This window comes from Pezoporus occidentalis, unplaced genomic scaffold (genome assembly GCF_034315485.1).
Source record: "Pezoporus occidentalis ecotype Australia unplaced genomic scaffold, CSIRO_AGI_Poc_V1 ctg1174, whole genome shotgun sequence".
Taxonomy (NCBI): Eukaryota; Metazoa; Chordata; class Aves; order Psittaciformes; family Psittacidae; genus Pezoporus; species Pezoporus occidentalis.
In genome coordinates this window covers 1-16,621 of record NW_026912966.1, presented here as the reverse complement: position 1 = coordinate 16,621, position 16,621 = coordinate 1, and the positions used below count along the sequence as shown (strand labels likewise).

Sequence of the window (16,621 nt, the reverse complement as noted above, 5' to 3'; positions counted from 1 at the left end):
TCGCCGTTCCGGGTCCCCGTCGACCGGGGCCCTGTATCCTGGGTCCCCGTTAAACCGGGTCCCTGTATCCGGGTCCCCGTTAACGGGTCCCTGGGTCCCCGTTAAACCGGGTCCCTGTATCCCGGGTCCCCGTTAAACCGGGTCCCTGTATCCCGGGTCCCCGTTAAACCGGGTCCCTGTATCCTGGGTCCCCGTTAAACCGGGTCCCTGTATCCTGGGTCCCCGTTAAACCGGGTCCCTGTATCCTGGGTCCCCGATAACCGGGTCCCTGTATCCCGGGTCCCCGTCGGCCGGGTCCCTTTATCCGGGTCCCCGTCGACCGGGGCCCTGTATCCCGGGTCCCCGCTAGTCGGGGCCCTAGTCGGGGCCCTCCCGGGTCCCCGTCGGCCGGGTCCCCGGCCCTTTATCCGGGTCCCCAGCGACCAGGGGGGCCCTGTATCCCGGGTCCCCGCTAGTCGGGGCCCTATATCCTGGGTCCCCGCTAGTCGGAGCCCTATAATCCGGGTCCCCAGCGACCAGGGCCCTGTAATCCGCGTCCCTGTTCGGGCGCCATTTGTAAGCGGCGAGGAGAAGCAGGCAGGCCAACCCAATATGGGTGATAAGCAACTTCTTCTTTATTTGTGACGCAGTTCACACATATATAGGAGTGGTATTCAGCCACTCCTTCGTGGCATAACAGTATTGGTTAGCCCCCACAGCTTCCTCCACATTCTCCTCCCAGGTCCGGTCTCTGTCCACCTGTGGGGGCCACCCCCTGCCTTGCTTGCACAGTCCTCCAGAACTCTATGGTTCTGCTCTTAAAGTCATTCTGCAACAGGTAGGAATAAAACTGCTGCCCCCCCCCCGCCCCAACCAGTGGTTTGTTCTGTAAGGGAGGGGTATGAAAGGGGGGTCGCGACCATTTTGAGGGGCTTGGGGGGGAGGTCTATGGAATTTTGGGTGTTGGGGTCCCCCCCATTTTGGGGAGCTGAGATCCCATTTTGGGGGAGGTGTCCCTCATTTTGGGTAGTGGGGGGGATGCCCCCCTGCGTTTCATGCCCTATGAGCCTGCCCACAGGAGGGGCGTGGCCAAGACGGATGGGGCAAGCTATGATTGGCTGGGCCGCTTGTGGGGCGTGGCTTTATCCAGTGGGCGTTACCAAGAGGCAGAGCAGGGGGGACCACACCGGGGTACCCGGGTGCACTCAATGGAAGCGAGGGGGGATTGCGATGCTGATGTGTGACTGTTAGCGTTATAATGGACCAAATTCCTTTGGGAACACCGTTTCCTTCCACAGCGCCACCCCCTCTGCTCATCCATGGAAGCAGGGAAGCCCAGAAGGAATCACTTCATCTTCATTGCGGGGTAACCGGGAATCACGTTTGGAGCGCGTGCTGCCTGGATGCCATCGGAGATGGAGAGCAGGGAATGGGACGGCGGAGGCGATGCCCTTCGGTCTCCAGAGCTCCTCGGTCCGGGTCTGTCTCTGCCATCTTTTTCCCTAAGGAAAACTGCAGCATTCCCAGCAGCAGAGCGCCCGCAGGCGGGATCCCAGGCTCCGCTGCGCTGGTGGGGTCCTGAGGATGAGCAGGGTCTGAGCCGTCAGGGAACGGAGGCCGGGATCGCCCTCATCCAGCAGCGCTTCCAGAGCTGTGATCCAAAGAGAGCGGGATGAGCCCCTCTGTAGCCAACAGCATCCCCCCAGCTGCAGCTCCCTCCTCACCTCTGCAGATCTGCTGCAGCTTCCATGGGCTTTTCCCTCTGAGGGGCCGTGCGGCCAATCCTAGGCACAGGGATCGATTGGGATCCATCAGCATCCATCAGGGATCCATCGGGATCCATCAGGGATGCAGTGGTGGGACCAGGATGGGGACCCCAGGGGCTCACCAATGAACCTGACGGCTGCCTCTTGCAGGGGGACCTGAGCATCCTGCAGGTACCGCAGGCTCTGGTGCAGGTATCTTTGAGCCCTCTTCCTGCTCCGCTCCAGCTGCAGAGGGAATGGGATGCTACAGAACGTCCCCATTGGCTGGAGCAGTCCCAACGCTCCCTTTCCCATCCGGTTGTGGGATGGGCAGAGCGGTCCAAGGGGTTCCAATGGGAACAGGAATGGATGCAGGTTCCATACCAAGCACTCTGCAACCCTCCACATCTGCCTCGTCTCCAATAGGCGCCGGAGCTCTTCCCATTCCAGGAGCGTGGCCGCAGCAAGGAGAGCTCCCCGGGAAGCCTGCACAGGATGGGATGGCAGACGGCACCTTGGGGATGATCCCACCCTCAGGAATGTGGGATACAGGGGGATGGGGCGGGTCAGTACCTCAGCCACGCTGCGGCTTTGGTCGCTCATGTGGAAGAAGAGCGGGAGCAGCAGATCCCAGGTTTTGCTCCTCATCCTCCTCCTGTCACGACCAAACACCGACTCCAGCAGGAGCCAGATCAGGCGGATGGAGAGCTCCCGGAGCCGGCTGCATCCCTGGAGGCAAGGAGGAAAAGGGGGCACTTAGGCAGATCCAGATGGGATGGGAAGCCCTGGAGCCATCCCCATGTGAGCTCCAAATCACCGCAGGGGTCCCACGCAGCCCTTACTCCATCAAAGAGGGGCTGGATGTCCTGCACCAGCCCCACGGCAATGGGGCTGGCCTCCTCCCTTGGTAGGTGACCCATCACATTTGATAGGATCATCAGGGCCTTTATCCTGAGCTCATCATCGACATCCGGAAGCTCACCCATGATGTGGGGCAGGAGCCGCTGCAGTTTCCTTGCCTGCAGGAAGAGGTGGGGGCTGCTTGTAAGGAAGCTGTGACCCAAGGCTGTGGTCACCAAGGTCATGGCCAAGAGGGGTCCCTATGGCCATGCCCTGACCCATGGCCAAGAGGTCTCCCCATGAGCCATGGCCAAGAGGGCTCCCCATGACCTATTGAGTACAGCGCTCCCCATGACTATGCCCTGCCCCATGGCCATGCCCCGCTCACCAAGTCAGGTTTCTCCGACAGCTCCAAGAGGCTTTCCAGCAGCACGGACGCTGTCATCAGGCTCTGGGGGTCCTCAGCGCCCTCAGCACCACCAGCACCAGAGGCCATGGGCTAAAGGCAAACACAGGCATTGAGACCCCACCGAGCCTGCAGGGCTCATGGGAGGCCATCAGGGCCCTTTGGGTACTCACAACGAAGTTGGGGATGGAGGTGTCCCGGGTGTCCTGGAGCATCCCCAGCAGCTCCCGTAGGGCCTCTGAAGTCCTGGATATGTTCAGAACCATCTTCCACATGTCCACATCAGCGCTGGAAGGCAGGGCGCTGAGTCAGCGTGGTCCACACATCCCATGGGATGCCCTATGGGGGTTAGCGGTGGTGCTCCCCATGGAGTGGGATGCAGGGACCCGCTCCTCAGAGATATCATAGCATCATAGAAAGGGCCTTAAGATCATCCATTGCCGTGGGTCCTTGGGTCTGGTGGCCATAGGGACCAAGCCCTCAAGGCTGGTACCTGTCTCTCAAGGGCACGTTGAGGACCATGTTGACCGCCAGTGCCCTCGGGTAGTTGATGGCCATCATGATGAGGAGCCTGTCCATCCTTCTCCACGTGTCTTCCCTGCTGCTATTCCGCAGGCATTCATGGATGCTCCTCACGACGCTCGGCATCTGGAAGGGGGAGCATGGGTGAGGATGGTGCTGGGACCGCGTTCCCCATCCATCTCTGCTGCTTTGGGTACCCAAGACACCTCCTAGGTTTGAGATGGAGGAGTAGGGACTGAAGGGGATGGGAACGTAGCCATGGGGCACCCACCTTGGCCAGCCAGAAGTCGAGGTCGCTCAGGACCAGCTCCAGGATGTCCTCTGCCACCCTCCTGTCGAAGATGCTCGAGTCCTTCATGGCCTTGATGACCATGCAGACCATGTCCGTCCTCTCCCATGGATAAAGGAACCCTGCAAACCTCTACGGGAGGAAGACTGGGAACATGGAAGCTGCATTGTCCCTGCTTGGGGAAGCATCCCACCATAGGGTCCAGCACTGGGGGGAGCTCCATTACCATGGTGAGGTCTTGAGGGCTGATTTTTTCACCCCGTTTGAGCTCTTCCACTTCATGCTCTGGCTGTGGCCTTTCTGAAGAGCAAGGGGGACACAGGGGAGTCAATGGGACACAGGAGAGCCAATGGGAATGGAGAGTCAATGGGACACAGGGGAGTCAGTGGGATTCAGGAGAGTCAATGGGATTCAGGAGAGTGAATGGGACAAACGCGAGACAATGAAACACAGGGGAGTCAATGAGATACAGGGGAGTCAATGGGATACAGGAGAGTCAATGGGATACAGGAGAATCAAAGGGATACAGGAGCATCAATGGGATATGGGAAAGTCAATGTGACACAGGAGAGCCAATGGGATACAGGAGAGTCAATGGGACACAGGAGAGCCAATGGGATACGGGAGAATCGTTGGGGGGGGGGGGGGGGCATCACGGCCTCAGGTACCTTTCTGCTGCAGGAGGTACTGATGGAGGCCGCAAAGAGCATCCAGGGCTGGGGAGCTTGTCCTGTCCTTGGCATAGCGGAAGAGGAGGAGGTGGCCCAGGAGCTGGCCCAGGAGAGGGACTGGGAGCTCCTCCGGGGGGGCAAGGCAGGAGCTCCTGTAGGTCAGGCGCAGGTTCTGGGGAGTGAGAAAGAACAGAAACAAAAGGTGAAGAACCCAAAGAATGAGGAGGAAAGAAAAGAGAAAGAGGAGAAAGGGAAGGGGAAAGAGGAAGAGGAGGAGAAGAAGGAGAAAGAGAAGGAGAAGGAGGAGAAGAAGGAGAAGGAGGAGGAGGAGGAGAAGAACCTGAAGAAAAACAGAAGAAGGAAGAAGAATGAAGAAAGAAGAAATAGAAGAGAAGGAGAAAGAAGGACCAGAAGAACCTGAAGAATGAAGGAAGAAGAAGAAAGGAAAAGGGGAAGGACAAGGAGAAGAAGGAATGAGCAAGACAAAGAGCAGGAGGAGGAGCAGGAAAAGGAATGGGAGTGGGAGTGGGAGCAAGAGCAGGAACAGATCGAAGGAGCAGAGGCAAGAGAAGGAGCAGGAGGAGGAGCAGAAGAAGGAGCAGGAGGAGGAGCAGGAGCAGAACCAGATCAGGAGCAGGGGCAAGAGCAGAAACAGGAGCAGGAGCAGAAGCAGGAGCAGGAGGAGGAACAGGAGCAGGGGCAGGAGCAGGAGCAGGAGCAGGAGCAGAAGCAGGGGCAGAATTAGAAACAGGAGGAAGAGCAAGAGAAGGAGGAGCAGAAGGAGCAGAAGCAGGAGGAGGAGCAGGAGCAGGGGCAGGAGGAGGAGCAGGGGAAGGAGGAGGAGCAGGAGAAGGGGAAGGAGCAGGAGCAGATGCAGGGGAAGGAGAAGGAGCAGGAGGATGAGCAGCAGCAGGAGCAACAGCAGGAACAGGAGCAGAAGAAGGAACAGGATAAGAAGCAGAAGGAGGAAAAGAGCAGGGGCAGAAGCAGAAGCAGGAGGAGAAGGAGCAGGAGCAGAAGCAGGAGCAGAGCAGGAGAAGAAAAAGGGGCAGGGGGAGGAGAAGGAGGAGCAGCAGCAGGAGCAGAGCAGGGGCAGGAGCAGAGGCAGGAGAAGGGGCAGGAGCAGGGGCAGGAGCAGAGGCAGGAGCAGGGGCAGGAGCAGGGGCAGGAGCAGGAGCAGGGGCAGGAGCAGAGGCAGGAGAAGGGGCAGGAGCAGGCAGACTCAGGATGCTCTGCAGGTCCCCGTCTCCCCGTGCAGGGGTCGCTGCCGCCCGCCCCGGTCCTGCCGGGTCCTTACCCTCAGTGTGCGGTGGTGCCGCAGCAGCTGGGTCAGGGCCGCGATCCTGCCCAGGGCCCTCTCCCTCACGACGGGGTTGGGGGAGCCGCTGAAGCGCAGCAGGAGCTGGGCAGGGGGAGAAGGCGCGGGTGAGCCCCGGAGCTGCGGCAGGGGCTGGATCCCCCCCGCTTCCATTGCAGCTCCCGCTGAGCATCACCGCGGGGCGGGCAGGGATGGAGGCAGCGGCACGGGAAGGGATGCAGGGGGTGAGGGCTTGGTCCCCTCGCTGTGGGGGATGCCCCGGCCGCAAGGACCAAGGCACGGCCCCGCTTCCAGGGCTGGGCTGGAGCTGGCGATGAAAATCAGTGCCTCAGCGCTGCCCCTGCCCTGGGGCTGCAGGGGCTTTGGGTCCTTTCCAACCCAAACCGCTCTGTGCTCCTAGGACTGCAGTGTACGTGTAAATACATGTGAATAGGAATAGAGCAATGGATCTAAATATGAATAGGAATAGAGCGAAAGAGCTAAATGGATATAAGGTAGGTCTAAATTTCATAGAAATCTAATTATAAATATATAGAGATAAATATATAAATATGGAATATAAATATAGATATTAATATAAATATAAGTACAAATATTAATACATATTAATATATCTAAATATATAAGTAGATACAAATATGTATACGTGTATATATATATATACACATATATCTATAACACATATACATATGTATACAAATATACACACATATACATATACATATACATATATACACATATATCTATAACAGAGAAGTTCCTCCTCTAAAGACCTCTTCATGCAACAGTTCAGGGCAAGGGAACCAGTCCATGGGCCCCAGCAGCCTGGTCCCAGCCCATGATGCCAGGAGGCAGCAAAGGCCCCATCCCAGCGGGGCTCAGCCTCCTGATGTTGGGTCCCTGCCCTGTGCTCTGTGGGCAGTGGCTGCCACCCCCTGCGGCCCCCGTGCTCCAGGAGGGCCTTGGGTTACCCAGGGGAAGGGGGGGGCCATGGCTCTGGGGGGGCCCCATGGGTGAGGAGCAGCCCCCATGCACCCCGCTCCACGCAGGCCAGACCTGCAGGATGCTCTGCAGCTCCTCGCCGCCCCTAGGGTCAGGAGAGTTGAGCACCAGCCTCCGGAGCATGTTATCCATGGACTCCAGTGCCTGCAGGGACAGAGCAGAGCCCTTTGGGTACCAACAGGGCTTCAACCGTGGGCATCCCATAGCCCCAGCGCTCCAAAGGGAGCTGCGGGCTCCTGGAGCGCCTTACGTGGACGTAGTAGTAGGTATCCAGGTCTGAAAGCTCCTCTTTCGGAGGCAGGAAGAAGATGTTTGTGCAGCAGGTCTCTAAGAGGCCTCTCCCTTGGTCCGCAAGCCCTGACTGCACTGAGCTGCACAGGGAAGAAGGCTCCAGTTGGATGCTGGTGATGGGAGCAGTGGGGTCCCCAGGAGGGATGCGCAGTTGTGGTACCTCAGTTCCGCTATCGCATCCATGGCAAAATTCCACACCTCCGTGCGCAGCTGGTCCGTGGGCTGCTCTTGGAGCAGTGTCTATAGAGCACAATGGGGATAAGGGACCTGGGAGTCCACCAATGCTGCCCTCATTGGGTGCTGGAGCCCTTTGCCCCATAGCATCCCCATGGGGGTCCCTTCACCTGGATGGTCTCTGTGAGTTGGTTCTTATGGCAGAAGACATCCAGGCCCTGTTGCAAGCTGCAGATCCTGGCGGTGCTCAGCAGTGAGCAAACACTCTCAAGGAATGCAACCTTTTCATGCTCAGACTGGAAACCAGGGAGGATGGAGGCACAAACAGGGAGTATGAGAAGGCACGGGGGTACCAGAGTGCTAGGGTTGAAGGCAGCACCCAACAGCACCCATCAGCATCGCAATGGCTGTGCTCACCGTGGTTGGGGTGTTGACAAATGCCTCGATGCGCTCCACTTTGTCCTGCTCCAGTGTGTACACGGGTAACCAGCTGGCATCTAATGGAGGAAGAGGAGAGGTTTGGAGAGCAGAGGAAGCTCTGCTCCCCCGCCAGCATCCAAGGAAAGTGGTGCTGGTCATAAAGTCATGGAATCATAGAATGGGTTGGGTTGGAAAGGACCCGCAGATCACCCACTGGGTTTTCCAACCCAACACCTTCTATGGCTCTATGATCAGATGTCACCAAGGCTGTGTCCAACCTGGCCGTGGATGGAGCATCCACGCTGTGCCAGCACCTCACCCCCTCCATAGGGAACAACTTCCTTTTATCCAAGTGGAACTTCCCTCTTCCAATCTGAACCCATCACCCCTTGTCCTGCTCCCAGACCAATGCTCACCAGTCCTCAGTGGCATGACCAGGGATTCCTCATAGGACTCCAATGAAGAGATGCTCTCCTCCGGAGCCTCATACCTCTCCCAAGCCTGCCGGGGGGATCTGGGTGCTCTCTCCATTATCCCACGGGATGCAGGAAAGGGATGGGGGTAGCAGAGGGGAAAGCTTGGACCAAACGCAACAGAGCTTGAGCTCAGAAGCAACCCACTGGCTCCTTCCTCCTGCTCTTTCCTGTCACTGTCTGCTCCCCTGACCAAAGCACTCAAGTAGGGTGACACAAATGAGGTCACAAAGGGCCCCGTGTTGACCCATTGCCATGGTGACCCACCTGGGTTCTAGACTGAAGCTGAGAGAGAACCTGCTGCAGGTCCATGAGCTGGGGCTGTCACCCAAAGCAGCATCCCTGCACCCCAACATGCTGTGTGTGGGGACCCTTCCTTATGGGGCTCAATAAAGATGGGGTTTGGGGTACCCTGTAGTTTTGGGGTGGCTTAGGGCTACTGGGATTTATGGAGATGGCTGGGGCAGGGTGGGTTTCTGAGTACCAGAAGGGTTACAGGATGCTTTAAGGGTACCAGGGCTACTGGGGGGCAGTGGGAATGTTGGGAATGATGGAGAAGCCTGGGACTGAGGTGAACCAGGACCTCAATGTGAAGACACAGAAGCTGTGGGGCCGGGGGGTGGGTGGGTGGTGGCAGAGCTGTAGGGTGGACATCAGGCCCCATGGGTCTGTGGTGGCCATGGAGGGTGCTGCATCAGGAGAGCTGCTGCAGGTGATGGAAGCCCCTTGAAGGAAGCTGCTGAGAGCCAGACTGAGAACACTGGGGCTGGAGAAGAGACCTCCGAGCAGCTTCCAGTGCCTGAAGGGGGTCACAAGGATGCTGGAGAGGGACTGCACTTCATTGCCTTGAAGAACCAGCTCCATCTTGCTCTCAACACAGAGCTCCCAATCTACAGCTTGCAATTAAGCGTGGGTTTGATTTACAGCTTGTAATTCCCCCACCGGAGCCTCACAGCATGCACGCAGATCCCATAAGCCCCATCTCCTATCAGTTTCCCATCTGTAATGCTGAAACCCCCTTGTGAAGAGCAGTACTGAGGCATTGAAACCCCTGTAGGGTCCAAACACAAATCAATCTATTACGAACAGATTCTTTCATCATGTCCAATTTAATAGTCAAGAGTCCCAGTCCAGTTCCTCACAGCAATCAGTCAAAGCATGGACAGTCCAGGCTCATTGCAGTTCAGTCACTCACAAGGGGGATGGGATGGAATAAAATAGGAAGGGATGGGGTGGGATTGGGATGGGAAGGGGAGGGACAGAATGGGATTTAGAAGAGGAGAGGAGAGGAGAGGAGAGGAGAGGAGAGGAGAGGAGAGGAGAGGAGAGGAGAGGAGAGGAGAGGAGAGGAGAGGAGAGGAGAGGAGAGGAGAGGAGAGGAGAGGAGAGGAGAGAGGAGGATGAAATGAAATGAAATGACAAATGGGAGCTGCTGGAGAGAGTCCAGCGCAGGGCAACTAAGATATTAAGGGAGTGGAGCATCTCCCTTATGAGGAAAGACTGAGGGAGCTGGGTCTCTATAGTTTGGAGAGGAGGAGATGAAATGAAAATATATAAAGAATGTCAAGGATGGAGCCAGGCTCTATCAGAAACAATGATAGGACAAGGGGTAATGGGTGCAAACTGGAACACAAGAGTTTCCACTTAAACTTGAGAAGAAACTTCTTCTCAGTGAGGGTGACGGAACACTGGAACAGGCTGCCCAGGGAGGTTGTGGAGTCTCCTTCCCTGGAGACGTTCAAAGCCCTCCTGGACACATTCCTGTGTAACATTATCTAGGTGTTCCTGCTCCGGCAGGGGCATTGGACTAGATGATCTTTTGAGGTCCCTTCCAATCTCTAGCATACTGTGATACTGTGATACTGTGACAAATGGAAATGAAATTATATCATATGATATAATAAGATATGAAATGATACATTTTCAGAGAGCGGAAGAGAAGAGAGGAGATGAATGAGATGAAATGGGATGATACAGGATGAGACGAGTTTAGAGGAGGTGAGACGAGATGAAATGAGAAGGAGGATGAAATGACGCGAACTGATATGATGCTATAACATAACATGGTTTGATATAGCATGAGAATACATGATGTGGATGGAAACAGAATGGAAATGATATGAAATTAAAGTAAATTATAACGTAAAATGATACGACATGAAAGGGAAATGAAATGAAATAAAATGATAGGATAGGTTATAATATGATAGATTATGACATGATATATGATATATGATATATAATGTGATATGGTATTACATGATAGAATATATTTGGAGAGAAAATGAGGAGATGGAGAAATGAAACCAAATGCAATGAAATGGAAATGAAATGAAATTATATGATCTGGTATGACAGCGTAACATGATGTAACATGATATAACACGATAAAACATAATATGTTACGTGATATGATATGAGATATGCTATGACATGAAGAGGATGAAATGAAATTAAACACAATGACATCAAATGGACATGAAATGGAAATGAAATGAAATTAAATTAAATTAAATATAATCAAATTATATGATATGGTATGGTATGGTACAGTATGGCATGGTATGCATGATATGCTGTGATAGAGATTATATGCTATGATATGGTTTGATAAGATATGATATTCTATGATATGCTATATGATATGATAGGGTGGTATGACATGATCAGATACGATAGATTATGATATGATAAATATGATAAAATATGACATGATACGATACACGATAATATTTTTAGAGAGGAAAGAAAATGACGAGGATGAAATGAAATTAAATGCAATGAAATGGAAATGAAATTATATGATAAGATATGATGCTATAATGTGATGTAACATGATATAACATGATAAAACATAATATGTTACATCATACAATACAAGATATGCTAAGAGATGAGGAGGATGAAATGAAATTAAACAAAATGACATTAAAAGGACATGAAATGGAAATGAAATTAAATTAAATATAATCAAATTATATCATATGGTAACATGATATAACATGATAAAACATAATATGCTATATAAGATATGCTATGCTATGCTTTGATATGGTATGAAATGCTATGAGATGCTATAATATGCTATATGATACAATATCATATTCTACAGCATACTCCTCTCCTCTCTCCTATCCTCATCATATGCTGTGAAAGGAGAGGAGAGGAGAGGAGAGGAGAGGAGAGGAGAGGAGAGGAGAGGAGAGGAGAGGAGAGGAGAGGAGAGGAGAGGAGAGGAGAGGAGAGGAGAGGAGAGGAGAGGAGAGGAGAGGAGAGGAGAGGAGAGGAGAGGAGAGGAGAGGAGAGGAGAGGAGAGGAGAGGAGAGATGACATGGATTGGGATGGGATGTGGGAGGCATTGGGATGGGATGGGAAGGGATGCGATGTGACGAGATGAGATGTGATGCGATGAGATGCGATGCAATTAGATTAGGTGCGATGAGATGAAATGGGATGTGATGCAATGCAATGACATGAGATGCAATGAGATGCAATAGAATGTGATGCGATGAGATGAGATGCGATGTTGTCCTGGGTTCAGCAGTAGCAGTCATGTTTCTCCTTCGTGGTAGCTGGTGCAGTGCTGTGTTTTGACTTCCAGGCTGGGAACAGTGCTGGTGGTACCGATGTTTTCGCTTGTTGCCAAGTGATGTTTACCCTGACCAAGGACTTTGTGAGGCTCATGCTCTGCCAGGGAGGAGGGGAAGCTGTGAGGAAGCAGAGACGGGGCGCCTGACCCGGGCTAGCCAAAGAGGTATTCCATACCACAGCACGTCATGCCCGGGGTGGGGGGTGGTGACAGGGAGTTACCCGGAAGGACACGGGCTTCCGGGTGGGACTCGTTTTCTTGGCCGGTGGTATCGTATTCTCTTCCCTTGTTATTTTCTCTTATCATTGTTGTAGTTGATAGTAGCGGTGGTGATTTGTGTCGTACATTGGTTGCTGGACTGTTCTTGTCTCAACGTGTGGGAGTTGCACTCTTTTGATCCTCCTCCCCGTTCCTCTGGGAGCGGGGAAGGGGAGAGCCCCGAGTGGGGGCCTCGATTGCTCTCAGCCCAGCACCACTCACTGGGAGTGAGTGAACAAGCTGTCTGGCTAGGGTTTAAACCACGACAGATGTGATGAGATGCAATGGGATGCGAAGAGATGCAATGGGATGTGATGCGATGAGATGCAATGGGATATGATGCGATGAGATGCATTGGAATGCGATGCAATGCAATGTGATGAGATGACATGAAAATTGATGAGATCAGATACGAGGAGATGCAACGGGATGCAATGAGATGCGATGTGATGAGATCTGATGTGATGCGATGAGGTGCGATGCAATGCAATGCAATAAGATGCAATGAGATGTGATGCGATGAGATGCGATGAGGTGCAATGACATAAGATGCAATGAGATGCGATGAGATGCGATGACATAAGATGCGATGAGATGCTATGCGATGTGAAGTGATGAGATGTGATGAGATGAGATGCAATGGAATGCATGCGATGCAATGAGGTGCTGTGCTATGCAATGACATAAGATGCAATGAGATGTGAAGCGATGCAATGACATGAGATGCGATGCAATGCGATTTGAAGCGATGAGAAGAGATGCGATGAGATGCAATGGAATGCATGCGATGCGATGCGATGAGGTGCGGTGTGATGCAATGACGTAAGATGTGAAGAGATGAGATGCGATGTGATGCGATGAGGAGATGCGATGAGATGAGATGCGATGAGACTTGAGATGGTGTCAGACGAAGGTGAAATGGGATGAAGATGAGCTGACCTGTATGATGGCACACAAGGAGATGAGGTTAGGATGCGATGAGATGGGGTCACACACACCCCCAACCCCCCCCAATCTGATGAGGAGGAAAATGCACTTGGGGAGAGCAGAGGAGGGTTTTCCACACACACTTGGTCAGGAGTTGTCTTTCTGCAGCTTGCTCTCTGCGTCCGCTGAGGTGCGGGTACCACCAATGCAGCTTCCTCACGAGCGACCCAAGCACTCGCAGAGCTCTTCCCTCCTGACCCAGACACAGCGACGGCCCCGCTTTTATACCCGGCTGCGTGACGGAAGCGCCGGTGCTTTGTGACGTCATACGGGATGGGTGACGTCACAGCAAGGCAGCTTTGGGAGCTGCGGTGCCCTAAAGCGGGAATGTGAGCAGGAGAGCTTGAGCATCTTCCTGCATTTCCTGTGCTTTGATGGATCCATCCCTGCAAGCAGCCCCAGAGCTCGCTCTTGTGCAGTTCCAGGTGGACCTTGGCAGCGGAGGAGCCTCCAGCCCCTTTGCCATGGGAAGCCCCATCCTTTGATGGACACCCTTAATGGGGGAGCTGCCCCAGCCTGCAGGGGTGGGGATGCAGCAGGATTAGGCTCAGCTCCTTGGGGGCTGACCCACGGGGCTGACCTTTGCCTCAGCACGTACCTGTAGTGCTTGCTTACAGGCTTCATCTGATGGGAGGGCAGCACTGGGCTTGGATGGAGGAAGACACCCGCATCCATGGTGCTGGGGGAGCAGAGCAGCCCCATAAGCACGGGGCACTTGGTGGCCCACTGTCAGCCACTGTCAGAAGCTGCAGAGATGGGGCCCTTCTCCATAGCAAGGGGGAGCCTTTCCTGAGCCCCATCGGATGTGTCTTGTAAGGGCAAGCAAAGGCTGGTTGGCTGCACCAAGAGCTGCACCTTCCCCACCCAAAGAGAATCATGGAATCATGGAATGGTTTGGCTTGGAAAGGACCTGAAGCTCACTCAGTTCCAGCCCCCTGCCATGGGCAGGGACACCTCACACTAAACCATGTCACCCAAGGCTCCGTCCAACCTGGCCTTCAACACTGACAGGGATGGAGCATTCACAACCTTGATGGGCAACACATTCCAGTGCCTTGTTCCCAGGTCCCTGCACGTCAAAGGGAATGAATCCTACCTGGATGCAAGGTCCCTTTCCCACCATAGTCTCACATTAAAGGATTCTTCCCTGTGTATGAAGACAGGCTGAGAAAGATGGGGCTGTTCAGCCTGGAGAAGAGAAGGCTGCGTGGAGACCTCATAGCAGCCTTCCAGTATCTGAAGGGGAGGCTATAGGGATGCTGGGGAGGGACTCTTCATTAGGGACTGTAGTGACAGGACAAGGGGTAACGGGTTAAAACTTAAACGGGGGAAGTTTAGATTGGACCTAAGGAGGAAATTCTTTCCTGTTAGGGTGGTGAGGCACTGGAATGGGTTGCCCAGGGAGGTTGTGGATACGGGAGGTGCTCCAGTCCCCTGATCATCCTTGTGGCCCTTCTCTGGACTTCTTCCAACAGTTCCATGTCCTTTTTATGTTGAGGACACCAGAACTGCACACAATGCTCCAGGTGAGGTGTCACAAGAGCAGACTAGAGGAGCAGGATCACCTCCTTCGACCTGCTGGTCACGCTCCTTTTGATGCAGCCCAGGATACGGTTGCTTTCTGGGCTGGGAGTGCACACCTGAAGCTGGCTCAGGTTAAGTTTCCCATTGACCAACACCCCCAAGGCCTTCTCCACAGGGCTGCTCTGAATCTCTTCTTTGCCCAACCTGTAGCTGTGCCTGGGATTGCTCTGACTGTGCCTTTAACAATCAATTGCTTGTCTTTAACTCCTAATTCCATTTCTCCTCTTACAGAGTAGTCAGTCTCACCTCCATGCCTGGCAACATCTTGGGGCAGATTCTCCTGGAAGGCGTGGTAAGGCACATGAAAATCAACAAGGTGCTTGGTGACAGCCAGCATGGCTTCACTAAGGGGAAATCCTGCCTGACCAATTTGGTGGCCTTCTATGATGGGGCTACAGAACTCATGGACAGGGGTAGAGCAGTTGATGTCATCTACCTGGACTTGTGCAAAGCGTTCGACAGTGTCCCACACGACATCCTTGTCTCTAAATTGGAGAGACATCAATTTGATGGATGGACCACTGGGTGGATAAAGAACTGGCTGGATGGCTGCACGCAAAGAGTTGTGGTCAATGGCTCAGTGTCCGGCTGGAGACCAGTAACGAGTGGGGTCCCTCAGGGATTGGGGTTGGGACCGGTCTTGTTTCACAGCTTTGTCGCTGACAGGGACATCAAGAGGAGGGTGACCAGCAGGTCGAAGGAACCCACTGGACTGGGTTGCCCGGGGAAGTTGTGAATGCTCCATCCCCAGCAGTGTTCAAGGCCAGGTTGGACAGAGCCTTGGGTGATTGGGTTTAGTGTGAGGTGTCCCTGCCCACGGCAAGGGACTGGAACTGGACGACTTTAAGGTCCTTTCCAACCCAAACCATTCTATGATTCTAAGTTGTACTAAAAAGAACCCAAACCCCCAAGGAGGAAGGATATTCAACTCCTCACTGATGTCCTGTTCCTCACTTCCTAACCAAAACCTGATCAACCGTGTCAATACCGCAGTAAGTTGCTCTCACTGTGTTACCAAAGAGCTGTGATTGCCCAGCTCTGGATTGCCCAGCTCCTGGACTTCATGTTGCATCAAGAGCAATGACTGGGAGAGCTGGAACCCTCCTGGAATAGGGAACAACAGGGTTTGTGGATGCATGTTCAACACCGCAAGTAGAGCATGCCTGTGCAAGACAAATAATGACATCATTAAATGGACATAAAGGCCATTATCAAAAAGAACTGTGTTCCTCATATCCTCGGATAATATTGGTCCCAACCAATCTCATGGCTAAATGGCACACAGCTCCCTCCCTCATCATCATCTCAGCAGTGCTCTGCTCTTCCCTGTGCTGTTCCCAAAAGCACACCCATGCAGTAAAAGACAAAATCAGTTCTCTTTTGACATTAAAATGCGGATATTGGCTATTTTCCAGCCTCCTTCAGACCTGATCCTTGCCTTGTTCACCAACATCCCATCCAAAACTCCTTCACCCGAAGGACTGCTTTGGGCTGTCACCTCATAACTGGTTCAGGAATGCAGGTTGTACTGACATCGACATTGCTAAAACCATAGCCTTTCAGGAACCGAAAATGCCTTGGAGTTCTATGAAAACTGGGAATGACGCTGTCCCAGTCTTCTGCTCCATCCCAAAACGTGTTCTGCGGTGTGATTTGTGATGTCCTCGGCATCCACAGTGACAGATGGTGGCAGGGAGGAAACGCTGAATCCTGAAGATAGAAAAGGACAAATCAGGGGGGTTTGATGTCATTTTTCCCTACCTCCACACTGTGTCTGCCGCTATCAACTTGGCCTGTTTCCTGAAGGGCTTTTGCCTGCCCTCACACAGTTTATTCCCCTCTGCCCATGGCCCTGGCTGCTCTCAGAAGCTTCCTCAGGTGCTTCCATGTTGCAGGGTTAGAAATGGAACAGGGTCAAGAAGGGAACCTGCCCTCTTTCTCGGAATGAAACTTCGCTCAATAAGGGCTCTTGGGGCACCTGGAATGAAGCTGCTGCAGCCAAAGGGAAGGAAACTTGTCCTGAACTTTGGATAAAGAAACACTTTTAAGTCCAGTGAATTGAAGCCTGACCAC

General features: G+C 53.3%; 2 protein-coding genes across 2 annotated transcripts; one reads left to right on the top strand and one right to left on the bottom strand.

Annotated features, from left to right (window-relative positions):
- Nucleotides 1-1,379: 1,379 nt before the first annotated feature.
- On the bottom strand, nt 1,380-3,944 carry LOC134175646 (maestro heat-like repeat-containing protein family member 7). Its single transcript, XM_062641804.1, has 6 exons — nt 2,953-3,944; nt 2,567-2,743; nt 2,298-2,453; nt 2,109-2,210; nt 1,868-1,970; nt 1,380-1,763 (listed from the first exon to the last, which is right to left on the bottom strand). The coding sequence occupies exons 1-6, from the start codon at nt 3,058-3,060 to the stop codon at nt 1,609-1,611; spliced, it is 801 nt and encodes a 266-aa protein (XP_062497788.1). The 5' UTR covers nt 3,061-3,944; the 3' UTR covers nt 1,380-1,608.
- Nucleotides 3,945-4,471: 527 nt separating this feature from the next.
- LOC134175649 (major centromere autoantigen B-like) lies at nt 4,472-5,314 on the top strand (the record flags this gene model as incomplete). Its single annotated transcript, XM_062641833.1, has 3 exons — nt 4,472-4,606; nt 4,697-4,765; nt 5,246-5,314. Coding segments are annotated over exons 1-3 (273 nt in total), but the record flags the coding sequence as incomplete, so codon positions are not given.
- Between the last annotated feature and the right edge of the window lie 11,307 nt (nt 5,315-16,621).

Coding starts and splice junctions, on each gene's coding strand:
- LOC134175646 (XM_062641804.1), bottom strand. CDS start 3,060: ATGGCCTCTGGTGCTGGTGGTGCTGAGGGCGCTGAGGACCCCCAGAGC. Junction 2,744..2,952: donor TGTCGGAGAAACCTGACTTG/GTGAGCGGGGCA, acceptor CTCTTCCTGCAG/GCAAGGAAACTGCAGCGGCT. Junction 2,454..2,566: donor TCCAGCCCCTCTTTGATGGA/GTAAGGGCTGCG, acceptor CCTTGCCTCCAG/GGATGCAGCCGGCTCCGGGA.